The following is a 27918-nucleotide window of genomic DNA, read 5'->3' as shown; positions in this document are numbered from 1 at the left end:
TTGGACAAACAAAGAAAACAAGGAAGACGACATAAGCTGACAAGTAAATAATTTTATTGTAAAATAAGTTTTAAAAACACTCTTTATGTTACATCTTGCCTTGATAAAGCAGCAGGAGCGAAAAGAATGAAACAATCAAGTTCAACGGCAGAAAATTTATGAGTTAGCTTATTGTTCGAAGAATCCGCCAAAGATGTATCGGTGCTCGAGGGAATGCTGACATCCAAAACCCTTTGGGAAAGAATGAGATGAGAGAAAAGGCCCAACCAGTCATGAAAGATTTGTAATTTTTCATATTCTGCCGATTAAATTAAATATTAATAAAGTTAAACCTTCGAAACAAATGCACGACGATAACTTGTAATCGTTATGTTATTTTTAAATAATTTACTTTTTTTTAAAGGATGTAAAAACCTCGACACCATGAACGCTTTGCTTTGCTGTAAGGTGGATATGGCAAAAACCAAACTAATACTGTACGATTTGTTAAGAAAATAATCAAACTAAGACATCTATAACAGCTCCTTTTCTTTTACACAATAGCGGTTGAGGAAGATCTTTGTCTGCGCGTTTGAAGTGCAGCTCGACCGGAGTTTCAGAAAAATTCACAGTGATCCTAAAAAGGAAAAAAACATATTGATATAATGAAATGTGACACAACAAAGCGCAAGTACACGCGTCATGACTTAACGTTATGAGGGAAGATAAGTCTGTTTTAAAGGTTCGCACTCAAAATTTTAATATTTTTTCCTACCGATTAGTCTCCTCAAATAACTACTTCCTTCATCAAGAAATCCAGAGACTAGATGAGACCAAACTGTCTCAGGAATCCATGGTTCCTGATCACCTTTTTTCAAGGCCTTATTAGAATCCATTCCCGTTTTTACCTTTCTGAAACATGAACGGCGGCCGACATGTCTTGTTGGGATTCTGCTTGCACCAACAGCTTGGCAACTAACTCGACCACATGCTCCGTGTGGAACATGAAGTCACCTTTCTGATGGTTCTTATCTTGTTTGTCCTGAAAAGAACACAAGATCGAAATCAAAACGATGAGCTGAAAAAAATTAACGCTTGGCCTACTTGAAGGCCCTCGTTCATTGCACTACAGGACGCACGTTCGTCAGCGGGAAGATTTGGGACGAATCAAGAAGAGCTTGGCCGGGGATCTGGGACTACTAATTATCACCCGTTGGCTGGCGTTGCTCAAAGCCTCCTACTTTCCCGTGGGCAAAGAAACGCTTCCGCCGAGACGCTATTAATAATGAGGGCTTAACTATCGCTATACAAGACGACAAATTAGCCATTTGTCAATCAATGAATTTCAGCGAAAAAAAAGAATCATTGAAATGAATAAAATGATGGCTCAAAACACATATCAGTGCTCGTCCATTTAACATGAGCAATTGTGACACAAAAACCAAGACATCGATCTGAAATTTAATCTTCTAACTATGACAAAATTTTAAGTTCCCCCAAACCACGAGTTAAAAAAAAAAAAACTGAGAGTCCGCTTATCATTTATCGCCGGGAGGGGGGGAGGGCGGAGAATCTACCTGGACCCCCCCCCCCTCCTTCCCAGGCGCTGTAGTTTTCTTTTGATTCCCCCTAACTGGAAGTCAATTTTCTATAGTGGGCCCTTTACGCTCTGTTAGCGACAACTGATTTCCCTCCGTTCCCCTAAAAATAATGTGATCCCCAAAATACCCCACCCCCCCCCCCTCGCCTCCTCGACAAATATTGATTGGTCCCAAAGAATAACACAGACAGATGGACATCTACCGTGCGAATGTGGAACACGATTACTCCGTCTTTCAGCGGACTGACGGAGATTCTCTGAATGTCTCCCAAATCAATGTTGTATTTCGTGAGGAGAGACTTGGGGTCTAACACCAGCATCTCAGTGTCCGAAATGGTCAAAATGTGAGGTACTGCCTGGAAGAAGAGGAACGATAAAACATGGAAATTACAGCTTACTTGTATGTCTGTAAAGTATTTTCATGCAGAGTTCGTTCCAAATTAAGAAAACGTTCCAACTATGAGAGGAAGTAACTTAAAAAACAGATTTCCCCACTCGAAACGCCTACGTTTAAAATCCAGACTAAAACTAGTTTCGTGAAATCGAGCCTTCAGATTACGCTTTGTTTTGAAGGGTATTCACTCTTTTAAGCAAAATCTGTTAGCTTATCACTCACAGATATAAACAAAAGATCAAGTCTGAAGGTCGCAAACATCGCTTTCGATCAACTGTGAGATCACTGTTGTGAAAGAATAACTTTTCTCTCCCAGTAGGAATTTACTCTGAAATCTTTGTAAAGGAGAAGCAAATCGCCGCATGAAAACTTTCGCTTTTCTCCGCGCCCGTTCCACATTTAACGCACAGCCGTTTTATCCTCACCCCCTTACATTTAATTCCTGATCAACAAACTGAAAATATAATACAACAATAAAAACATTTTAGTAGACCTTGCCGTTTTTTCTATTGATCTTTAACACAGAATCCGCCCACACGATTCGTTGGTTGTTGTTACCAGTGTTCTTTTTCCACTTTGGATTGGCATTAAGGTTGACACGATCGCTTTGGAAAGGAACTGCTACCCTACAAAACAAGAAGTACGAACAAAAAAAAAAACGGTTTTTATCTTCCTAAAAGCTTGAGTGGTATGTTTTAGGAATACTTGGCTCCTGTGTTCATAAAATGGGAGGAAAATTGCAAAATCCACAGGGACAGGACTTAACATCCACATCACAAAAATAAAGAGAGACGGAATTTAACAAAGTCATGAAAGACGAGAAACATATTGATTGTATCAAAAAGTTATCAAACTTACGTGGAAGGATACGAAGATTTTTTGTCTTTGAACACCTCGCTGGCTTGGAGTTTTTCTTTTAGAATCGCTCTCTTTTCGGGAGGACATCTGTCTCTGAATTTCTTACACTAGGGAGGAAAAGAGCCAAATCTGAGCGAGTTTACAAACTATTTCATAGTCTTCCTGCCTTCTTGAGCAACAATAAGAAATATAAGGAAAAATAGTCTGCAGCAGCCTATGCGTAATATTTAGTATTTTCGTTTGATCATTTGTTTTCGTTCTCTAACGTTGTATGACGACAACTTACTCTCCAAGAGTGGTACAAGCCTTTAAGAAGATTGTTTGTCTTCCTAAACATTGGTGAAGATGAAGGCCAATGCGTATCCACAGGTGACAAAGACGGTAGGTTGTTCTTTAGCGTGCTCAAATATCTGTAACGCTGTAATGAATCAGAGTTTACGAATCATATTGCTTGTGACGTGCAAGTTGTAACGAGACTGATGACACATAATTCACAATTGAGGACTGAAGTTTGTTTAAGAAGCTACATACAAAGTACAGGCGAAGAAACTTCATGATCTTTGGAGCTGCATTCTTTCTGAACTTGGGATGATACTCACGACGAACCTAGACAACGTAACAAAAGAAAATTATTTTTAAAATTTCTTGATGTATGCGACCACTCCATGTTTTTTTTATTTTTTGTTTTTAATATGGCAATGTACATTTAATCTCAGTTTTCAAAATTACGTTAGTTTTAAGTTAGTTATAAGTCTAATTATTATTCTGCTTAGAAATCAAAGGAATGATTAGAAAAATCTTTGTCAGATCGCTGGTCGAACCAAAACCACAGCTGTCACAACAGCCAATCAAAAAAGCAAGTCTAATGTCCACATGCACAAGAACGCATAAGAAACTAGGTCGCGGGGATAAGTCTCTAAAGAAGCTGTGGAGCTGCGTCGGTGGGAGAGTATAGCAAGGTAATTTAGTATTATCGACGGAGTTGATAAGGTGAATTGGCCACCGTAAAGAGTTTCAGAGCTGACGTTTCGAGCGTTACCCCTTCGTCAGAGCGAATGACGAAGGGGTAACGCTCGAACGTCAGCTTTGAAACTCTTTACGGTGACCAATTTACGTTATCATCTCACTTGATAATACTAAATTACTTAACTATGTAGTAACCAAGTCTGCATTTTTTTAGTTGAAAAGGCGTCGCGAATTTTCCAGACTGATCACAAGCCTTCATAACATCTTCTCAAGCTAAGATAACTTTTGACTTCCTGTAGGAAATTACTCTGAAATCTTTGTAAGTTTGATGCAACACGTATACTTTAGCGGTGCACGAGGGTTTAAAGCTAGCGGTACTAACAGTTTTTAGTTACCATTTAGACTTCATTAAGATGAAATGATATCAACAACTGGATCTCAAAGAGAGCTGAGCGATATGTTTTTCGTCACACCAAAGCAAAGCTAGAAAGCGTTACGACGCAGCAACACGCAAACCACTCTACCGACGACAAAGGTAAAAAAAAAAATTTTTCGGGGGGCAACGTAACCCTTTTATCTTTTCAAGTGACTACTGTCCTGGCTGTCTTATCGGAAAAATACATTTGTCTTCGGGGCTCGTGTTCTTTACGCAAAATTCAGTTATTTCACAAAGTTGTCGAGCAGAATACGGCACGACCTGTAGAAAGTTATACAATTCACGACAAGTTTTAAACCGATCAAAGCGCGCGTGGTTTCTTGGCCGGTAGTGCAGGCGTATCATAAAGAAGAAGAACTCAGTTTGAAAGCTTGCGACTGTTCACTGACCCGCAATGATTGATTGAAGGTTGAAGTGGACAGAGAAGGGAGCAGGAGGGTCTCTCCTTTTCCTCCTACTTCCTCTTATCTTTCCTCCACCCCTTTTGCGAAAAAAATTATATCTTTTGTTTACTCCCCAGCCTTTCCTGGCATTAAAAACGTTTCGGTAGCCGAGCTCTTCACGTACAATAATTTGCGCCAAAAATTTGCCTACACTGCAGGCTAATAGTGTCTTAGATAAAAACTTAACCAGGAAAAGATATTTCACTCTTAATTCACCTTCCAGCCTGTAAAATAGGCTGCGATTATAGTCGCCGCCTGTTTGCGTATCTTTTCAATGACCATGCATCTGTAAAGTTTGCGGGCCTAGTGAAATTGAATGGAATGAATGCGAAAGAAAATCAAATTGACAAAACAGTAGTGATTGGAAGTGCGACAAAATGACAGTGACTTAAGATGCGATTGTCTGAAAGAGTCCAAATAAAAGTTCACTCTTCATTCACCTTCCAGCCTGTAAAGTACGCCGCTATTATAATAGCGGCCTGGAAGCGTATCTTTTCAAGGACCATGCTTCTGTAAAGTTTGCGGGCCTGGTGGAATTGAATGGAATGAATGCGGAAGGCAATCAAATTGACAAAACAATAGTGATTTGAAGTGCGACAAAATAAGTGACTTAAGTGCGATTGTCTAAATGAGTTCGAACAAAATTTCAACCTTTCCCGGGTTTGAAAACCCAAACTATCCGGCGCTAGACCTATCACTTACAATCCCGAGTGCCAAAAATTCGCCTGCACTGCAGACTAAAGGTGCATGCCTTAGTTAACAACTTAACCAGGAAAAAAAGATACCACTCTTAATTCACCTTCCAGCCTGTAAAATAGGCTGCGATTATAGTCGCAGCCTGGTTGCGCTTCTTTTCAAGAACCATGGATCTGTAAAGTTTGCGGGCCTGGTGAAATTGAATGGAATGAATTCATTATGTTGTCCGTTGTGCTCGCTCGTTCCGACAGTCAATTAATGATTAATTATTTAAAAGTCGTAATGAAGTTAGATGTTCAGAAGTTAGCCGATGAAGTATCACCTTTTTCCTATCTACATCATTGGTTAACGCTGCTAGATTCCTCTCATTAATTATATTTACACTAAGTCAATTAGTCCATTAGTGCCATTAAGTATTTGGGTGACCTAAATTTAACATAACTAACATAGTTGGTTTTTTTTCTTCCCTCGCCTTTTTCTTATATTTACCATCTATTTTACAATAACAGAATAGCAGGTTATTTTGATGTGACACGCACGTTATTAATTATACTCAAGTATCAATATTTAGCATAAATTTGAACTACAAGTATCCATGTTACTTGATAATGGAGACAAAGGAGGCATCGTGGTGTCGCAGTTTTTTTATCGTTAATTTTGGCAGTGCTAAATGGACTCTTGTTAGGAATTCTAAGCTTTGTTTTCGGAGATCCTCCAAGTATCTTCTTTAAATGGGAAAATTAATTGAAAGGATGAAGTTAGAAGATTATTTTGGGTGTGACTAGAAACGGATCATTCAATAAAACACCGACGTATAAACAGTGTCAATTTTGGAGACGGATTTTGGTGAGTCGGTGAAGCTGTCAAAAAACTGCGCAAGGTGAATGAAAGAGGTTTATTAAGGCCAAACTGCTAGTCCTGGTCCCGGATATGTGTTAGGAGATTTTCTGTTTTATGTGTGTGTTGTTGTTGTTTTTTTCGGTGAACTCTTTTGGATAATTCCAAGACATGATTAGTAATTCATACTTTTGGCCGCGTACCCTGAATTTCGATGAGGAGTTACATCAAGACAGTGCCCTCTAGTTTATAAATAGTTTAATCTCCTCAGGTGTATGCTGGTTAATGTATTGATAATGTTAGAATAAGTTAGGTGTTTATCTCTCCTGAGATTTACAGGATAAACGCTGACCTGCCATCCGTAGAAGTAGGTACGAATTATACCAGAAGCCCAGATACATTTCTTCTCGTACAACATGGCTTTGTAGAGCTTCCGCGCCTGAGACGTAAAACGACTGGTTACTGCTTATAAACCGCTGTTCGGATCGACTTAATAGGATAATATGGGAAAACGAGATATTGAGAATAAAAAAAATGCCAACGCACAAAACCACAATGGATTAATGAAGGGTAAAATTTTCTTAACTTCCACAGATATCAACTTAAAAAGCCTAAGGAGGGCTTTTTCAAAGTTGGTAATCCATAAAACTGATAAAATTCCATTACTTTCCATGATCTTATCCACGATTATTTTGATAAGCTCATTAAGAAATAAATGATCAAATAATAGTGAAAAAGAGGCACTCAAAGGCATTGAATGCTTCGTTGTTCACAGAAAAATCGTATCCTCCCATTTTGCGTGAAAACGACAAGAGTTTGTCCACTACAGAGCTGATGGCTAAATGAAGAGCAGAAACAATTGGAAAAGACGAGTGTTATTTATGACAAAATCAAACCAAACTGTAAGTTGCTCGCTGTGAAAGTGGTAAGGATTATGTCGAAAGCGTGACATATTAGTAGAGCGGCATTGATATATGTATGTTACACAACAATGCGTTTCCTCGACTAGGCGCAAATGAACAAGAGAGAGACTAATTCGCCACAGGAGTCCAGAAAGCATGTTTCTCGATTGTCTATTGCAGGTAGAATTCCCACGGCCTCCAAGAGGCAAGATCTTCTCTTAGGCAAAGCAATCATATTAGCTAGTAATCTGTCGCTACCTTCTTTACAAGATTTAGTTTATAGGAGTTATTTTACAAGAGATAGTTTGCAAGAGTTAGTTTAAAATGCTTTTTAAATTAAAGTCAAGACATTGTTACGGTATTACTATGAGAGTTCCACAAAGATTTTCGAAAGTTGGGTTCAGAGTTCAGCGCGGCACACATATTCTATTGCGATTATTACATTATTACACTGTTATTGCGAATATCATTATTGTTCATTAAAGGAAAGAAGAGTAAAAACGATATTAGCCACTTGTTGCCTGTCATAGCCAACATCGCACAGAGAATCCACACAAGCGTAGCAAGCGTTTTAACTTAGACATGATGATCACATGTATGTGCAATGATCTGAAGCACGTTTCTGTGCCAAGGGTTTTTCGTGATATCAGTAAGAGAGAGACGAAGGAGAAGAGAAACAGAGTTTAGCCATTCTTGCCTGTAGCAGCCCAGAATCGAACTACAAGGTAGTATAAGATGAGGATCTTGTAATGAAACTATGCTGACGTCCACCCAAACACGACAAACGATGTTTGGTTCCAAAGAGCGACTATTCAAAGTGAAATGTCTCATGTTTTTTTGGAGTTCAGCTTTTTTCCTTCTCTTTACCTATTGCCTCTTCATACTGCAATTGATTAACATTAATTTTCTTCGAGTCCAAAGTTTCAATTTGATTCATTTCAAATATTATTTGTCTGCTACGATCTGCTGTACAGATAGATCATCATTAATTTTTTCAGAAATACTTGCGCCTTGAGGAAGAAAGAGGCTTCCCGACTTGTTCGTCAGATATCATTTTCAAAATTGAAAGACATACCTTCCAGCCGCGAACAAAACGAGCGACGGTAATAGCAGCGCTTCTCTTTCTGAGATAAGTCCGATGATCCTGCGGAAGTGAACAGAGAGTGAATGATCAAACTGCAGCAATATTTCGAAAATTATTGAGTTTTCTGCAAAGCTCTGAGAAACACTAACTACTCTTTGAAATTTAACGAGGGAAAAATGCGGAAAAGCTGAGAAAATGTACGCGTTGAAGGCGTTAATTTTTACCTTTGAACTCCCAAGGTCTAAAAAAAAGGCTAATTTTCATTACAGATTATTATAAATTTCTCTTTAAGCTGGGAATTTGGTGTTTTATTCAAACTACATTCAGTGGCTTATGATTTTTATGATTCTAATCATTCGTTTAGCTCATCAAAAGGAGGTCTCCGTAGCACACTCGGTAAAGAATCGGACCGGAATTCTGAGGTTCGAATTGTGACACATGACTCAAAATTCTTCGTTGTTTCAAGCTAGTGACAAATGTTTAACATCTTTCCAAACAAAATACAACTGTTTCTGCAACATCTCTCAGATCCTATTACTTACCCTGAAGCCACGATAATACTTAGCGATGATAATTTCACTCTCTCTCATCTTAAGATACTGTGGATTGATTGAAATAAATTAACTCAGTTTCGCCTCATCCCAGAGTTTACTATAGCAACCAAAGAAGTTAAATCCACGAAAATATGCGCGCGTTTCTAAATTTTTAACTGCAAATTAAAAGCAGTCTTTATTTAGCAGTCTTACAGAGTTACTGTTTCTACTGAGAAAATGTTATTTCCAACACTAATGATGAGTCACTTCTTTTACAATTTCATTTGCCACTTTTGACAGAATAATTATTACTGTGGATTAAGTTCGGTCTGCAAACTAAGACTTGCACTTAGAAATTGATTCAGTTTGATCCATGTTATATAAATCCAAATTCTGCCGAAATAATTGCATCATCAAAACCTACAATGCAACTCTTAAGCCATTTAAATGCTTTCAAATACAGTTTTAAAAGAAAGTGACAGAAGAGGAGGACTCGAAGAGAAAGGTAGGGGCGTTTTACCTTCTCTGTAGAGTAATTCTAGAAGTCCCTTCGGTCTATGATAAGACCTTAAACTCAGCTCCATTTCCGCCACTTCATCGAGCAAGCTCGATAGATGTTTCCGGAAAGGCTACACGTTCCTTCCCCGAACAACAATTATTTGTCGGACCTAGATCTTGACTCGCGAAAAATACTGAAGCATTTGGGATTATTCTCTCTTTTTCTCTTTGAGAGAGAACATCGTTATAACATATTAATACAACTGAAAGACAATTTGTTAGGCTCCCAAACGGCTTCTCTCCGTAACGTAAATTCCCGTAATTCCAAACGACACGAGGTTTTTCGATTTGACTGCTTCACTCGCTGGAGTCTGAAATAAATACACGTTATAAAACATCCAGGATACGACGCCCGTTCTCAATGGTCGATAGGTGTGTTTAGATCGGAGCACGTAAATTTGGTTGAATTATTTATATAAGCTAAAGGGGTCTTTTGCTGTGATTGCATCGCCTCACTCAACCGCTGAGGGGATTGGAAGAGTTGTCAGAATTTTGCAAACCATCGACTGCCCTTCAGGTTTGCATATCTGCCTTGAATCTAACCGCCCCATTTGTGTTTAAACAGTGCTTACTTTGGTTCTCTGTCTCCAGCCTCTGAAAACCTTCTGAATGATGACAGCTAGAAAATGCATTCCTTGAAGACGTCTCTCCTCCAGATCAAATAACTGCGGAAATCAAAAAGCAAAGGCTGTGATCACCTTAAACAAAGTCACACCTTGAACAAATATTCGAGAAATATTTTGCCTGTAACCATTACGCAAATTCTTCTCCCACAGGCGAGGTATATTACGCTTTTTGTAATATACCATGGTCTTTAATACTACGCAAGAAGCCTTCCTAAGAAGTCTACTTTAGCCAAACTTTTAGTCAAACGAAGCTCAGCAGAACATTATAAGGTTTCACAACTACAAATTCGCTATTTCGAAAAAAAAAAAAAAGGAAAACCGGAAAAAAGGACATAATCTTAAATATCGAGTCATTCTCCTATTACCATATCTTACCGTTCGTGGATTTCTAAAAAAGATCTTTGTTCTTCCATAAGCATACGCTGTTGGTTTGATATTCAAACTCTGAAAGAAAAGATTATCATCAACGTACTTTTCAGACCGTTCTTCGATAATGGCACATCTCCGTGCAAATTGGGCAACCCTCTCGCTTCAAAATGCACAATAGTTCTTTCCTAGCACCGGCAAAAACATGACTGAGCGTTCATAAAAGTTGATCAATGAAAAAGCGGTGCCCGAGCGAAAAAGTGAGCGCACAAAAACGGAGGGGCCGGGTGGGGGGAAGGGATCCAAAGTCGTTTCCCTAAACAACCGCCGTGTTTCGCCCGTCCGCTCTTTTGCCATTCTTTAAAGACCAAGACCCTGGATCAGCTTTTCTATAGAGAGTACCTTAAGTAGTTCTTTAAGGCCTTCTTTCGGCATGCCCACCCAGTTGGGCCAGGTTTTTTTACAGAGCATCTTGTACCTGAATAAGCAAATGTTTAGTTAGCAAGAGCTTTGCTGCAATTTTCAGTTGTGTTTAAGTTGATCCTAGGTGGCAGTAGCTTTCTCCACCACACTCTTCAATTGGCTGGAACACTCGTGAAACCCTCAGCCAATCGGAGGCAAAACTTAAACTATTCGTGACTTGGTCTCTCGCGTTTTTCCGCGTTTGGCGCCGGTACAAATACTCACTTTGTGCTTCTATTGGCTTCTTTTGAACAACACTCTTTGATTGGCTGGAACACTCGTGAAACCCTCTCAGCCAATCGGAGGCAAAACTTTAACTATTTGTGACTTGGTCCCCACGTTTTCCCGCTCTTGGCGCCGGTTACAAATACTCACTTTCGGCTTCCATTGGCTCCTTTTGAAATTTTCTTCTTTACTGATTGGCCACAGTGATGACACTGGTTTTGGTTTTTAAAAACTCATACGATAAGCGCTCTAAAATTTCCGAAGGATCTACAGACTGAAATGCCCGGACGATGAGCTGGCACTCCTCACAACGCTGCAAGTTCACGCTCAAAGAACACGCAAGAACGCCTCAAACGAAGAACGCATGAAATTCCAAGGCATGCGCGTATGCAAAAACCGATGACTAATAGAGAACGCTGATGCCCTTTGTTGTTAACCTCGTTAAACTGCATTCAACTGCATATAAAAAACATGTCAGAGAAAAGAAAGTGTTTCTTACCTCTCAAGTGCAATGTCATATTCTTGTCTAAATGCAAATCCTGCTCTTCGAACGCGAATGTTCTCCATCAACCTGATTAAAAGATTCAACAAGGAAGTTTACTTCTCACAGCAAAACAAAGTCAGTGGGTTTACATATCCTTACGAAGTTCAAAATTACCCGTAAATAAAAAGTAACAATGAAATGATAGTTTGTAAGTGCATGCAAACAACAACAACAACAAAAACGTGAATAAATAAAAGAAAAAAAACAAGAACAGCATTTATACATACTGCAAATAGCAAAATTTAAACTTAACACTGAGACCAGTAAGATACACCAACAACAACGGATCGCCGTTAAGTTTGTCCTAAGCATAGACTGGGCCTACTACTTAAGGCTTCTTTTCCATGTTACTCGATCCTCTATGCATTCCCCTGAAAGTTATACAAGATATGTAAGGTGAATAAATTGCCTCACCCAAGATATCGTATCTGGTGTCTGACTAGTTTGTCATCGAACAGCCCTGCAACTTTTCTGTCGTTTGGCTGGAAAGGAAAAGAAGGAAAGCTCTTTAACGTGAGAACGATCTAGCGTATTGTACGCGTATTGTAAGCGTATTATTTTTAAATGTAATTTAAATCGTAGAAACAACGATTATCTTACGTTCCCTATTTCATCTGTCCGTTTGCACATAAAATAAGTGTGACAGTCTTAAAGAGTCTTAATCTGAAGCTAAACTTTGGTGAGATAGAATTAGTAAGTAGCGATATTTGATGGCTACTAATTGCAAATCCTTTGCGATGAAAATGGAATAAAGTAAAGTACCTTGATACATCTGATGTAATGAGGATTCTTGCTTTTAAGATTTGTCATCAACTCAGAGACTGAAACCTGTCAGAAAGAGAGGATCCATTTAGCTAGAAAACTCTGTTTTCCTCTGAGAGGTAATCACCACAAAGTCTTTAGTATTAAAGCCAGGGTACCCAAGGTACAAAAACTTAGAGGCTTGACTGTTTCTGATAATATACATGTAAAAACAGTAACAACTACCTTGTGGTCGAACAACAAAGCAAAGAGTAATAATTTTATAGTTAATACAGTCAAACCTGTATTAAGAGGCACCATATTAATTAAGCGGCCACCCAGTATTGAGCGGTCAGTTGTGAAAGTCCCGAATTTCTTTCCCTTTAATCACTGTAATTTCCCCCTCTATTAAGCAGTCACTTCTATTTAGCGGCGGCGGTCACCCTTTGCTAAGTCCCAACGGCCTGCTTTTATTATTTTCTACCTGTATTGAACGGTAACTGAAAGCGGAAGCATTTAAGTATAACGGATAGTCTTTCAAGTTATTTGGAATCCATGTTTCTCTCCTAAAGTCAAAGTAAGTGGTATCTTTGAGCGAGATCCTGTACATTAAGTGGTCAATAAAGCTTAGGGTACTAAGAAACAGTCCCTGTGCCATCAAGCCAATTATTTCACATTCAAAGGGATTATTTCAATTATTTCAATTTCCCTTTTCAATTAAGTGTCGTAAACCAATGTAACCACAACGGCTGATTTTAATAGAGGGAAAAATCACAAAAGCGGGAAAGCGCAAATGAAACGAGCCGTAATTACAACGAGCCGTGAAGCAAATTAACGAGTCCATGATGCCTTTCGATACTCAATTGAAAATTGTTCTAGACTTCCTCAACAATAACTCCACATTCACGTGGTAATCACTTTGCTTAGGGTTAGGTTTAGATACAGTTTACCTTAAACTGAGTTCCTGTGGTTGGTGGTCTTTTTTTGGTTGCCTTGGTTGGACAACCTAGAGACAGACGAGCATTACGTCAGCGTAAACGGAAAACGATCTTGGTTATTAAATAAATAGGGTGAGTTTCTAAAGAAACTGCGGTGCTGCGTCCAATAGGAGTATTACAATATAGTTTGGTATTTATCAACTGAGTTGATGATGTAAATTGGCCAACGTAAGGAGCTTCTAAGACCGTTGGCCCCTCGTTATTCGCTCTTGATAACATCATATAATCTTGGTCATTGTTTACGACAAGAGCTTGAGGGATGAATCACAAAGGCAGGTTCACATTACATTTTTGAGCAAAACGTGTATATCCAAAGTTGTATTTGTTCTGTTTCAGCATTTATTGAACTTGATTTTCACAGTACTTAAGTATTTTCCTTCCCAAGGGTAAATCGTGGCTCCGCCTCGCAACACAGTTTCGACGTTCACCTTCAAACAAATAACCAACGGACGAAAACGATCTAATGATTTTGATAAATGCAGAGCAAAATTATGGAAATGTATTCGTCGCGTTAAATGAAAGTATTGTCTGATCACGAAGAGGCGAATGAACGCCTGCCAAAAGCTGTGACAGTGAAGGGTTGCGCAAAGAACACAACAGCCATCAACAAATTGTTTGCCATTTCAACTGTGGATCACGTATACTACATAACATTTATCAATGTTTCCTTTTCTTTTTCTTTTTGTAAGGCCCTGTGCTAGCCACAGTTTCCCGTGTTTAATAACTCACCGTCCGGAAAAAGCGTTTTGGCCAACGGATGACCACAAGCATAAAGGCACTGGGAGAGATCTCTATATAACAGATCATTATTTTTGTCCAGAAAACCACTAACATTATAAGTTACCTGGTAGAAGAGAAAACAAAAAAAAAATGAGTACCATGGAAATCACACTTCACGTAACCAAGGCTTCAGACCTTCCTCTTCCTTGTCCCATGAGAAAAACTTTCACTTTTCCATGATTTGTTGTCCCACTGAATAATTCCTCCCTATCGACCTGCTATCGACTGCTTATTGCCTGTATCATTGCGGTGGGCTTCATTATGGTTCAGCATGAAAACCTTACCTCCACTCACACTAAAATTCAAAGCTCCGTTGCCCGAAAGGCACACTATTAATGTGACCCTTGCAGCATTGGGAAAAAAGTTTGGAAAGCAATTTCCAGTTGAAACAGAACGTAGTACCGGTAGGGCTCCAAGTTCAACTTTCAAAAATTCCCCTTTTGGCGATCTTCAATTGTAAAATGAGCGCTCGAGAACTTCCACATTTATTATAAAATCATGAATAGAAGCTTGAAGGCTTTCGGTTAACTACTTACGCTCCCAGCGTAGTGTCTGAGCCTGAAACAGTCGTGTGGCAAAGTCATATCAGATAGGAATTTCTTGCTTCCTCTGCTCTCGTAGTGCGGATGCTTGCAGCAATGCGTGTTGAGCTTAGCAATGAGCGTCGTACCGCTGACCTAGAGAAATTCATGGACGACAACTTTGACATTACCAGCAGAGCATAAGTTACATGCACTTACACCTTGAGTGATTTATTCACTCACCCAAGTGAGCGCAATTAGGTTTGATAACCAAGTCGACTAATCAGTGATTTAAATACTCTAACATTGGTATTCATGTCATTCTCCGCTCTGTTTTCCTTAAATTTCCTCTGGTACTGACAAGGGGAATTTGTTTGACAATCAGGAGCTTTCTAAATTATAACCATTTCCGTTATTCTCTTACCCTTTATATTTAATTCAAGGGTAAGACTGTAAGAAGAAATTAGTAGCTCATTTTAACTCTTAAGAGTTAAAATGATTAACCCTTTCGCTCTCAATATCTACTTAGTAATTCTCCTTACTGTCTACCATACAATTCTTATGATTTTAGTTCTGGGAGAATTTGGTATTGGATCAAGTAATGACCCCCTCGTTGATATTTTTCTTTATTCTCATCACTTGTCTGACCAATATTGTATTAATATTGTAGGAAAAATTCTGTCTTGGTCATTCATGGGAGTAAGAGAGTTAGCTTGACATCGATATAGAGATATCGGAAAAACATTAAATTTATAATGGTTTCTCGCCAGTGCAATAGCGTTAGTGAGAAAATATGACTCCATACTTCAACATTAGTCTCTTAGGACGTACTGTGGTTCCTTGGAGTACACAGTGTCTCACATTTAATTCATCTTTCTATCTGTACCCACTGAACTTGCAAACTACCATATTCCGATATCCAACATGAAAATCAAATTGTAAGGAGAAAAGGTAGAGGTTAGAAAGACCGTACTCACCTCTCCTGGTCTTAAACACTCCTCGTCAAGAAGTGGTATGATTCCCACATGGGTCTGAGACGAAACGATAGAAACGTAATTTGCATAAAACATTCTTCATTGTACATTGATTGAAATCAATTAAGTCTATTACCGGTCTAGGTCGGTCTGTGTGGGTAAACAATGTGCCAATACGGACCTCCCACCGGTAAATAACATATATTTCACGAGGTGTGGTTGTCCGGCAATGAGACTGATGTCTACACTGCTACTTACGACAGTCCTTTTCAGGACTACTCTCACCTAAACGGTCACACTGGATGATCGATTCTTCGTTATCATAACAACGCAACCGACATAGAGGCATGTTTTAAAAGTATGATACAACTAACAAGTTGTTAAATGTGTGTAAAATGTGTTGTCACAGGATTATACGAGTGCAACAGGAATCATGACCAGTGATAAAAAATAACACAGAAGTACCGGGCTGTTAATGAAGTACTCGAATTCACAAAGTAAAAGTGAATCAGTGAAAGGTGGAAAAACTAACGATGCTATCCCGATCAGCATATGCATAACCAATACAATGTGGAACAGTAAAATTCCTCTACAACAAATAACAAGAGAAAGCAATGTATGTACATGTAGCGTTAACAACCCAAGACACGAACGAGTTCCTTCGCTGCATGGGACTGTCTTTTTTTTTTTAAAGTAGCTAAGCCGTCAAACAGTGACTAGAGGTGCAACGGACCGGTGTCAGAAGTATACAATGTAATCAACCTCTATGCTTCTGGCTGTATGTAATGTAAGGGACACGGGTGGATAGGTGATGTAAGAAACCCTGGAGATGACCCACCACTCGTACACTCACTTTTTCAATCAAATCGCAGATGATTGCATTGTTGAAGTACTCTATTGATTCCCACTCAATGCCCTGCAAAATGACAATTTAATTGACAACTTTACGATAATTAAACTATACATAGCAACCCACAGAGGTTACATAATTCTAAATAAAGACATTTTCATTCCAAATTTTCACAAATGCAAATTTTGAAAATGGAAATTTTGTGATGCCTTTGGAGACTAAATGACTTCTAGTATGGTATTAGCCACACATTCCTACCTCTCTGATATATTCCTCTTGTTCAGACTTAAGAGTCAGCTCAATAAAGATCTGTTGCAGCTTCTCATTGCAGTAATTGATGATAAACTGTTCAAAACCGTTATTCTGGAAAATTTAAAGTACTCAATTACTTTGCTGGACCACTAATGGATAAGTGTTGAAAATGATTTAAGTTACCACACTTCAACCCTTTACACCCTAACATCAGTATGCATATTCTCCTCACTGTTCTCTATACATTTTCAAAGATGCTGATAAGGAGAATTTGTTTAATGATCAAGAGCTTACTTAGTTGATGATCATTTCCTTTACTCTCATGACCTTACTGTGTGATTCAGGGGTGACATTGTAAGGAGAAATTAGATGCCAATCACTATTAGGGGTTAAAGGTTTCACACTTTAAAAAGCAACTGAACACAAAATTATTGTGTTTAAAACATGTAAGAATACTTGTATACTAAGTAGTTTCCAATACTTTTGTAGCTTGCCATGGAAACAAATATCTGAAATAAATTCCACATAACACTACAAAGTACAGTATTTGCAAATTCTGTTTGGCAGGGTGATAAGAGTCTAGCTAGGGTAACAAACAAAGGCTTAATAGAGACAAATAGGGAGACTTGTTAGGGGAAGGGAGCTTTTTAGAGTGTTTGTGGTATAATCCACATAAAATAACGTGCTAAGTGATTTAGTTGTCAATATACAATGTATCAAATATAGAAACAATAAAATTGAAGTCCTCCTTAACTCGATAGGTTCTCTTATTCTAAAAACATGCATTCTTTAACTACACAAAAGAGTAGGTACCTTAAATATTTCAAAGCCATAAATATCCAATACACCAATCACCTTCCTTTTACCCTTCTTTTTAACCTGAGGAAACAATAAAACAAAACCTTTGCTAAAGAGAAACACCATATCACAAGCAGTATTACATTACAGTAAATAACAAAATTGAAGCTGAAAATGTATTCCATTTCAAAATTATGTCTTTTCTTGATGATGAAGAGCGTATTTTCCCTTTGAATTAACCCTTTAACTCCTGTGAGTGACCAAGACAGAATTTCTCCTTACAATATTGACACAATATCAACCAGATAAATGATAAGAATAAAGAATAATATCAATTTGGGGATAATTTGTTCATCTAATACTAAATTCTCTGTACTAACATTATGAAAATGGTATGGTCGACAGTAAGGAGAGTTATAAATTTGATCTGGGGGATAAAGGGTTAAGAATCAATTACCTTTATGCTCTCATTGATCCGTTGAATCATCCAAGAGAACATCCTCCGATAGATAGCTTTGGAGAGAGCATCCTTGGCATAGTAAGCCTAACAGAAGATAGGATTAATAACAACAACGGCAATTTTGCAAGTTACCCTCATATAGACCTCACATTAACCCAGCTTGATGTCCGTATTGTAAGTTACAAGACTTAACTAGCTGCACAAGGTGAGAAAACGAGGTTTATTAGATATTTATTATTAATATTCCTAGGTTCAAATAGAGGGGGAAGATTTTAAATTCAAACTAACTTTTAATTTAGTGGGCTGTACACAATTAAGCACTAACACTATACTTACTTATTTAAGAAATACAATAATTCTCTTTACTGGGAGAGCAGGATATTTAGGATTAAATACTTTTCAACAATGGAAAACATACTTGCACAGAGGTAAGATGAGTTGAAACCCTCTCATTACCAGCCTCCACAGTTCTCTTAGACAAACCATCTTTCAACAGTTGAGTTCCACACTGAAGCATCTCACATGCCCAGTCTAGGTCTGTTATAAGAGTTTGATAAGGAAGTGAAAAATTACCGTAATCAGTGGAAGTTTCAAGAAAAGCAGTGGATATTTGCCATGATGCAAGGCGATGTGAAAAATATCCACCACCTTCACAGACACTGAGGTGAACAACAGTTGGTAAACCACACAGGCTGACTACACTGTAACAAGTCAAACAAAATAATGTTCCATTTCTGACTTATAGATGCCAACATACATGATTGTATAAAAGAAATTACATTCCTTTCCTGTAAGTGATTTCTTTCTATATAAGCAGTGAGCTATTTTTAATTTGTTAATCTACAGCCTCTGGAGGGTGAATAAAGTACTTCGAGAACTTACAATCCAACTGAAAGGAGTGAATGAGTGAAGAAATCTGCCGAAATCTGAAAGCACCAAGCTACTAATTGGTGATACATATAGATCAACCTTAAAATTCATTTAACTCATTCACCCTTTTAAAAAGACTTCCATGAGGAAAGAATCTACACAGTCTGAAAACAGTGTTTGATGCCTGGATCAAGCCATGGTGAGGAGTAGAAGTTGACCTCTCAACATTATCTGCCAACCGTAAAGCAAATTTTTAGAGAACTTACACTTCTCGTTTGTAGGGGCCACAGTATCATGTCCATCAACTTTATCAACAGCTTCATCAAATGCAACATTTCCAAGGTTCAAAATGGCAGACAGAAGAGTGTAAATGGACAACTTCTCTTCTTGAGTGAACCCAACAATTTCCATTGCCCTCTTGTTGAAACAGAGAGGAATTAGTTGACAATCAAAATGAAGAAAATATGCAGTATGTTACAGTTACACAGAATAACATCTTTGTGATAAATGCATCTTTAGAGAACAACCAATTTGAAAGAAGAATCTGGACATTCTGTTAGTAAGTGTAGATTTGCAAGAAGATACTACAAAGAGAACAAAAAGGTTTCGAAGATGAACTACTCAAATGACAAAGTCTGAGCTTTTGTGATCATTTTGTAAACATTCTAGAACTAACATACTATGCAGAGTAATCTTGAGACACTAACCTCAACTACTACAAAGTCCTTCTTGTCATCTATTGTATTGACCTTCACACATCCACTGTGATTGAGGTAAGTGTAATCATTACAGTCACTCACAAGGCAAAGTTTCCCTGTTTCAAGTAGAGATGCAAGAGTTGAAATGAGGTGGTTTACCTGTGTGACTGTTCATTAAAAGTTATATATCATCTGAAAATATGCAATGCAGAATGATATGTCTAGTGAATAGTAGCAGTGTATTTTCAAACAGTTGCCAGAAAAAAATACAGGTCTCCAGAAAAAAAAAGACACTTTGTTTAACATTGCCCAACATAACAAAATGCTGACCACAGCACTTGTCTTTACGATAGGCAGCATGGCTGATATTCACTATTGAGCATTCCAGCAACATCTTAAAGAGGCAAGGATTTAAGGAAGAGGCAAGGATTTTAAGGAAGAGGCAAGGATTTAAGGAAGAGGCAAGGATTTAAGGAAAAAAGTAATGAAACAAGAGTTCCATTTCACTTGGACTTTACACCATAAAAAATAAGTTAAAAAAGCCTTATAGGATTATAGTTCTCTTATTTACAGTAATTGCAAAATAATTTACCAAGAAGTTCATCAGAGGCACCAGAGAGTAGATGGTAAAAAATATGGAAATTCCTCTCCCCTTGGGCTTGATGTACCACGCGGGACTGTTTAAAAAAAGTTGCCAGATACATATTTGCTTCAAGAGACAGGGTTATATAGTAATTGATAACATAAACAGGAAATACTGTAAGTTGTGAAAAGATATGTGTTGAGTACACCACATTTTCAAAAATATAACAAAGTAAATAGCTCATTAAGAAATTCAGATTGTTGTGAAGCATGTAAAATTAAGAATGCATCTAAGATGCAATTTTAATTAATAAATCACATTTCATGCATATGCAAAGAGTGAAGATTAATTTCAATTCAATAAATGTAATTCATCAAAAAAATTTCATTAGCAAATTATTATAAAAGGATAAGAAGAGATCATGGTAAATTTGATCTCATTTATCAGATAAGGAAAGATTTTATTCATTTTTTCAAAAATCTGAGCCCCTTTGAGCCTATCAATGAGGCATAGATTAGTTTTCTGCACCTCAACCATCCTGCACACTTCCAGTAATCAGCAAACTTAGGTAAAAGTGTTGTGCATGTGAACAAATAAAGTAATGTCAGTGTATGGTTACTTTGTTCCAGACCTCAAAGAATTAAAATTACCTTTTCCAGCAAATCTGAAAATGAAATGAGAGAGTTAAAAGTGATTAGAAATTTTCCTCTAAAAAGATGCTGAAAATAACAGTGTGATTAATTCACAAAATGTAATACTGATGTAACACTATCTCTCTTACACTTTGTGATGACTCCTCCAACTGGATCACCTTTGAAGTCAAATTCAAGATCCATATATTTTCCCTAAAAAATCAAACATAAATTTTACAAACTTATCATTCACTTTAAAGAGTTTGAAACTAATTTGAATCATTATCTCTAAGTAAACAACATTCAAAAGTTCTATGAAGTATTGAGAAAAGGATTTGTATAAATTGAGAACTACCAAATTTGAAAAGGGCAGTTAACAGCTTATTCTAAGAATCTCAAGAGCACATACTAAATATTAAGTAGATCAGCCTTTAGTTGCCGAAGCTTTTCATCATCCAGCATGTTAAAGGACTGTTCAAGTCCTCAAAAATAAGAAACTAAAATTTTAGGAATTTCCATGGAGCCCAGGATCATGAAGATTCCTATAATTATGCAAAAACTTTTAATATCAAGGAATTGCAAGAATCTACTGACAGTAGCTACATGTACATGCAATATTGTTTCTCATTAAATCCACTTACAAAACGAGATGAGTTGTCATTCCTAAGAGTCTTTGCATTGCCAAATGCTGCAAAAGTAACATGATACTCATGAATGCCCAACCAGGCACAATCTCTTGAATAATACAAACAATAAGCTTTGAACCTCCTCAATCATCTCTCCATCACCTTTAGTTATTCTCTCTTTTGTTCATCTGTTCATTTCATTCATTTATTCTTTCCATCAATTGACCATTCACTCATTCATTCAATGATTCATTCATTCATTCCATCAATCAACCACTCATCAATTCATTAACTCATTCCTTTGCTTTTCCAATTTAATTTGCATCGTTAATTCAATCAACCCTTTCATCAATTAGTCAATTAAATTCATTCCCGTATTCCTTCAATCTCCTGTTCATTTTCTACTATCCTTTTATTTGGTTTATCTTTTGTATAGGAGAACTAACAAATCTATCTACTTGTTACTTCATTGATCCACTCTCCAATTTCTCACACACAACACTCACACTTACTTACTGTACACACTTTCCTTTGAACAAGAAATCTAAGATCCAGATTTGAGAAACCAATGAAATGGGTGACAGGCATTAACTCATATAATTATCCAAAATATCACCAACCTTCCAAGACAGGATTAGACTGCAACAATTGTTCTTTTACTCTGTCCACTTCCCAGCCTTTGCCAGACACTGCTGCCACATACTGCATAACAACCTTGGATGCCTCTGAAGAAACAAATTGGAAGGATCAGTGGTGATTCTAATCCTATCAGTAGCAGGCAGGCATAAATAATATGAAACACCCAGATAACAAGCTCATGAAGCACACAAAATGATTCAGTATCAAACAATAGAACCTGCCTGTTTTTCCAGCTCCACTCTCGCCAGAGATTATAATACACTGATCCTGGTTGTAATCTCTCATGGATCTGTAGGCATCATCAGCTATGGCATAGCTGTTTTAAAGAACAAGCAAATAACAACCACCAACCACCAAGTTTTGATGAGGGAAGTTTTCAATAAAGTGTGCTCTTAAGTGTAAACCAAAGTAATCACAAAAGCTTAAATTAGAGCTAAGGAAACATTTCCAATTCAAACAGCCAGAGAGATTTTAAAGTAAGACCAAGTATTTAAAACTGCATGAATGACAGGAAAATGCAAGTGACCAAGATGTAATGGGCATTGGTATTGCACCCGACTGGTTGATGAGTTGGCTCACCATGGATGGGCTTCATGTATTACCATTTTGTTATTACTCCCGAGAGGATCAAGAGAGGGACACTTTGTGACAAGGGTGTCTTGCCCAAGAATACTGAACAAAGATGCCAGCCAGGGATAAAAAACAGACTTCTTGATCCACAATTTGTAGGGTACAGACTGACAAAGCAATTATACTACCACATCTACAGCTTCTAAAGACTCAAAGCAGTTCATTATCCTTTGTTTTCAAACATTGAGCTGTACTCACATGTGAGGAGGCAACTCATAAATGTTTCTAGATCTGTACTCTGCTATCCTTTCAGGAGTGTACAAGTTGAATTTACGATAAGGATTGATTGACACCACCACATCTCCAATGTAAGTCTGCAAATTAAATATAATGGTAAAATATAATTCATCTGGTGACCATTATTAGGCAGGTGGGGAAATAATATCACACAATATTTAATTTTTGAAATGCTCATATCTGTGATGCTTGTATATAATTGGATACAAAGGAAGGAAGTGTGAAATAGTAAAGGGTGACAACAAATGCTCTAAGAGATTTCAATAAACAATGTGTTATTTTAGCAACTCATGTTTTTAATGTTGTTTATACATCTTTAGTAGTCAAGCACTACAGACAAAAGTGTGAGTTCAAAACAGCATTTTTCAACGTAATTTGACTTTCAATTTACAAGTAGATTTGTTGGTTCTACTGGGGGAATTCATTTAAAACTTACATAGATATCTTTGTTATTGTATCTGTCCCAAAGGTTCTCTATCACTGAATCTTCTGTCAAGGACTCAAGAAGCACCATGTCACCAACTCCAACCATGTTGTCCAACATGCTCCGCCCACCCACTGTTACTTGGTCTCCTGGTTCACTCATAGCTCCTAAACAGATGCAAAAATAAATATTACTAACTACTTCTTATCTCACAGATCTTGTTGTACTAAATTATGCTCTGACTTGTGTCAATTTTCCACACTGTCTGCTTCACTTTCCATACGATTTTAGCTCTTGAAATTTGGTGTTCTAAATAAAAGCATTATCCTCTTGAGAAATATTTTTGTTTCTTCTCATCACTTTACTGCTTGAAAAAGTATTGATATCGGAAGAAGAAATTCCATCAGTTTTGGTTGCAAAGTCATGGCCAAAAGGTTAAGGATGTAAACAATGCAGAGTACCAACATACTGTCAGGGAATAAAAGAAAGAGCTGTGGGTTGAGGGCAATCGTCTCTAGGATAGACATAAGCATCTCAGCAAAGGAGGAAAACAGAAAGACTACTTTCACATGCTACTAGAGTAAGATACAGTAAGTTCTGGCAGTATGGTCCCTGTGGCTCACAAGCTAACTAACTCTTAAATTAATGTAGTCTATTAAAAATCATCATGATAAAGGAGGTATGTTTCTTAACCTAAAGAAACTGTTTTGCTAAGTCAATGGCGAGTAATTTACAAGATAATTTGGTTTTATCAATAGAGTTGTTAATGTGAATATGCCATTGTAAACTGATTTGATGTTTTGAGTATTAGCCCTTTATCAGAGTGGATTGAAATGATAGGCAAGAAATTCACAATCACATTCATAATAAATAAAAAATTGTATTTAATAAATTTGCTCATACAATATGAAACTACCCAGAGCTCAAATTTACCTGACACTTTACTCCTGCTGAATAAACTATCTTATTATCAACTTCCTCTCCTTGGGCTGAAATTCATCTGTGAAGCATTTAAATTCACTTGTGCCACAGCTACCTGAATTTGATGAAAAAATAAAGAAATTGTGGATGTACAAAACCCTAAACTTGAAGAAAAAAAAAACCAGCACAAAACCATGCAAGTAGTGATAGCAAGTGCTGTCTCAATTAATGTTGGAATTGCGTGATAAAATAGGCAAAAAGCTGCATAAGACCAAGGGTAAGATGTAAACATGATTATCTACAGTACCTGGAGCATCAAAAGATATGTTAATGAGTACTATAATGATTATACAAAGTCATAAAAATGAAATGTACTTTGAGAGGTGAAACTGGACCGATTAAGCTTAAAATTTAAAATATCTTGATTAAAATTGCATGATATTCAACTAGCTAATGCCCAGGAGAGAAACTGAAAAATTAAATACAAAAAAAACAACCACCTGTTAAGCTAATTTCTAAATCAATATTTAATCAATTTGCAACAATCTTGACAAAATGCAGCTAAGTCTTTACCATGTACTATGACAAAAAGTCCAGCTAAAACTGAAAACCTTCATACTGAGATTTCTTATAAAGCATAATATTTATCTACATTTAGCTGTTTTGTAAAATCAAGAGCTCCTTACTTGCAGCTTCACATCAGACAAGTTAAACTAAATTTCTACTGTTAATGAATAGCTTATTAAGAGGAAATCCAGGAGAGCAAAATAATAATACTTCCATGAAACAGATTTCTAGCTCCAGCATCACAACATGGATCTACATATAACTTAAGGCTTGATGAATTAATAATTAACATGTCGCATTATACACAGACACATACACAGACACATGCACATCAAACAAACTAAACTAAGTTTGTGCTGTTCATGAATTAGTTATCAGGAGTGAATCCTGGAGAACTCAACCTGAGATGAACTGGAAATGTTTTTGAAACCAGTAGTACATTGTATGCCCCAAATCATTTTAACCTGTCTCACTGTCCAAATGCAAACTTCCCTCACTGCATTTATTTTTTACATCATTCTTCAATCCTTAACTCCCAGGATTGATTGATTAAAAATTCAAATGTAACTTCTCCCTATAACATCTATATAAAATCCAGCAAACAGGTGATGGGAATACTCAAACTTAAGGCAGAAGTTATCTTGATCTAACACAAAACTTCTTGTAACTGATTTACAAGGAAGCGTATAATAGATAGAGGGGGGAATTAACAAGAAGATATTTGGAGTTTAAGGGTTAATTCTCAAAAAAATAATTTGCATTGCTCAAAAGATAGTCATACTACCCAACTAAAAGTTCAACTTGACCACAGAGCATTCCTCTTCATCAGAGCAGTGGTATAAGATTAATCTATGCTAAAAGCTAGTTTGAATCGCTGAAGTAGTGCACACTGTTGGCAGGTATCACTATGGTAAATATAATATAATAGCCAGAAATAGCAGAGAGACAAAGAAAATTGATTGAGAGCACATGACAGTGCTCCTACAAACCTTATGAGGCACCAAAATTCACACTTTTGTCAAGTGAAACTGTTGCATAAACTTGGTTTTAGACTGGCCTAAGTTACACTTAGCCTCATTAAATTTGTATTTTTCTGTATAATTACAAATAATTGATCACAATTCTTAAATGGAGAGACATAAATCTAGTTTCAAACATTTATTCTGAATTCCATTTCAAGGAACAACATAAGCAAAAACATTTGCACAGCTGCATGATCAATCTTAGAACAAAGAAGAAGGGATAGTCATTTATTTTTAGACACAATACAAAGGTTAGCTCTTCAAAAACAAACTATGTTGAGTGTCTAAACATAGCTACAATAAGATAAGATAAGGATGCTCTTTAGAAAGATCTAGCAGCTGTAGTAGTCCCAGAGTTGGAGTTAAAACTATACACAGGACGATTTCAGTTAATTAGTTTTATGAATGTTAACAGACATAAATAACTAAGATGGTGATTAAATGGCAATTTATCTTGTAGATTGAGTTTATGAATGTTCAAACAAATGGGACCAGTACAAAGATCACTGCTTTTCAAAGAATATCATGATTACAAAAATTGCAGGGCCATGTGTTGGTTCTTTAGGTTTAGCTGGGTCAACTTCTGTATTTAAAGAAACATTACCAGAACATGAAGCAAACATGTCAAAACACACTTCTTAGCAGACCAACATTCATTTCTGTTTATCATAGAAACAATTTTGTAAGTACTGTCTATGTGACTCATAAACATTATTATTGCAAGAAAAAATGGTCAAATAACAGATTGCAAAAATTTCTTTCAGAAGGACCTTGAAAAGCCTCCAGGCTGTTTTGGATTGAATACACTCTCTTACAGACTGACAACTTGATGCTTATAAGTGTAAATAAGAGACCTTGTAGAACCATGCAGTTTTTTTCAAAAATTTGGCCAAACTTCATTGAAATTAACAAAAGAGTCCTTAAAGACCCTCTTTGATCAAAGGATTTATTCTGATTTCACACAACATTCAACATAAAATTTTCCAGAAAGAAAGAATTAGCAAATCAATAGGTTATGCATAGACAAGAAATTAGCATGAAATAACAGCCAAACAAATGAACCATGGAGAATAACAGTTATTTTCAATCCATTAATTTTAAATAGCAAGTCGCCTGTATTAATTCCAAAACAACCCATGGTGCCCAAAAAAGAGTTCCCCGTGGTTTTTCGAAAGATCACTTTAATCGATGAAGTTATAACTTGAGTCTCATACGGCTTTCGGGTAAATAAAACTCTTGTATCACTAACTGCCTTGCACTTAGTATTCAATAGCCGGTGGCAAAATACATTTACGCTTTCACATGCTCTCACTGTTGCTATAATTCATGTACATCAATTCAGGTTTAAAACTACAAGGCTGCGATAAATTCTTAGAGTTATTATGACCAGAAGTTTTTTTTTCTCTTTTGGCAAGTTGCCATAGTGTAAACTGTAAAGAAGATTTAGTTTTATACAAAGCTTGTTTTGAGAGTACACGCTCGGAAGATTAGTAACGTGAACTCTTAAAAACACTCCTGATATTGAATAGTTTTCTCCCATTAGAGGATGATTTATCTACTACAAATAGACCTCAACGCATGCTGTACACGCTTAACTGTTAAGAGGGCGATATCTGAAAATGCCACTAGCTTTTGAATTTTTCCCACGCCATTAAATAAATGTGATTTTTAACTTAACGCTTCAGAGAGCTTTTGAGTCACATACACTTACATGTCCAAATACTCGAGGGCGAAACTGATCTAAGTTCATCATTTCTGTATTAATAATTTCATTCTTACTATATTTAATAAATGATCGGGAAAAGTTTTAATTTTCCACACTTTGAAAAGTATTTTACGATAACAAAACTCAACTACCGGCCACTACTTGTTCAGAAATAAACTACCATTTTTACGTACCTTGGTCGTGTGTCGGTACCTAGACAAGCATAAAAAAGTAAGAAGATTCGCTTTCAACTTCAATTTCTAAGGTCCGGCCTACGCATCGACGTCGGGCCCATAATTTTTTCACATCCGAGGGGTTAAACCTTCAAAAATTGGAAAAATTTCAGTAAGCATTCGTCCAAAATAGCCCAGACACTACCCTCCAGAGCCCTTCCCCCGAGGAAATTCAGATTGTTTGGCGTCAGCTGAGACCGCGTTATTTTATTGTGCGGGGTTTCCCATTAGTCTCAGATCTCCAACAA

General features: G+C 37.0%; 1 protein-coding gene across 5 annotated transcripts; it reads right to left on the bottom strand.

The window, feature by feature from the left end:
- Positions 1 to 32: 32 nt before the first annotated feature.
- LOC131786979 (unconventional myosin-Ib) lies at positions 33 to 27836 on the bottom strand. Of its 5 annotated transcripts, XM_059104035.2 has the most exons (40): positions 27632 to 27836; positions 24156 to 24258; positions 23235 to 23389; positions 22760 to 22875; positions 22153 to 22247; positions 21913 to 22017; positions 21308 to 21354; positions 20816 to 20879; positions 20685 to 20698; positions 20044 to 20128; positions 19461 to 19567; positions 19020 to 19170; positions 18302 to 18420; positions 17881 to 17967; positions 17439 to 17504; positions 16632 to 16736; positions 16377 to 16439; positions 15527 to 15580; positions 14565 to 14705; positions 13978 to 14092; positions 13201 to 13256; positions 12272 to 12337; positions 11924 to 11991; positions 11465 to 11536; positions 10681 to 10756; positions 10288 to 10356; positions 9859 to 9951; positions 8738 to 8794; positions 8187 to 8255; positions 6562 to 6648; positions 5476 to 5562; positions 5117 to 5203; positions 4893 to 4979; positions 3363 to 3437; positions 3118 to 3249; positions 2832 to 2938; positions 2467 to 2599; positions 1783 to 1935; positions 888 to 1021; positions 33 to 616 (listed from the first exon to the last, which is right to left on the bottom strand). In XM_059104035.2, exons 3-40 carry the CDS (start codon positions 23382 to 23384, stop codon positions 499 to 501), a joined length of 3510 nt encoding a protein of 1169 aa, XP_058960018.2. In that variant the 5' UTR covers positions 23385 to 23389; positions 24156 to 24258; positions 27632 to 27836; the 3' UTR covers positions 33 to 498. The 5 variants fall into 5 exon arrangements, with proteins under 5 accessions (XP_058960018.2, XP_066029505.1, XP_058960019.2 ...); XM_066173408.1 differs by lacking the exon at positions 4893 to 4979; XM_059104036.2 differs by lacking the exon at positions 5117 to 5203.
- Positions 27837 to 27918: the final 82 nt, after the last annotated feature.

This window comes from Pocillopora verrucosa, chromosome 10 (assembly GCF_036669915.1).
Source record: "Pocillopora verrucosa isolate sample1 chromosome 10, ASM3666991v2, whole genome shotgun sequence".
NCBI lineage: Eukaryota > Metazoa > Cnidaria > Anthozoa > Scleractinia > Pocilloporidae > Pocillopora > Pocillopora verrucosa.
The sequence above is the reverse complement of the archived record's forward strand: the minus strand, read 5'-3'. Positions and strand labels throughout refer to the sequence as shown.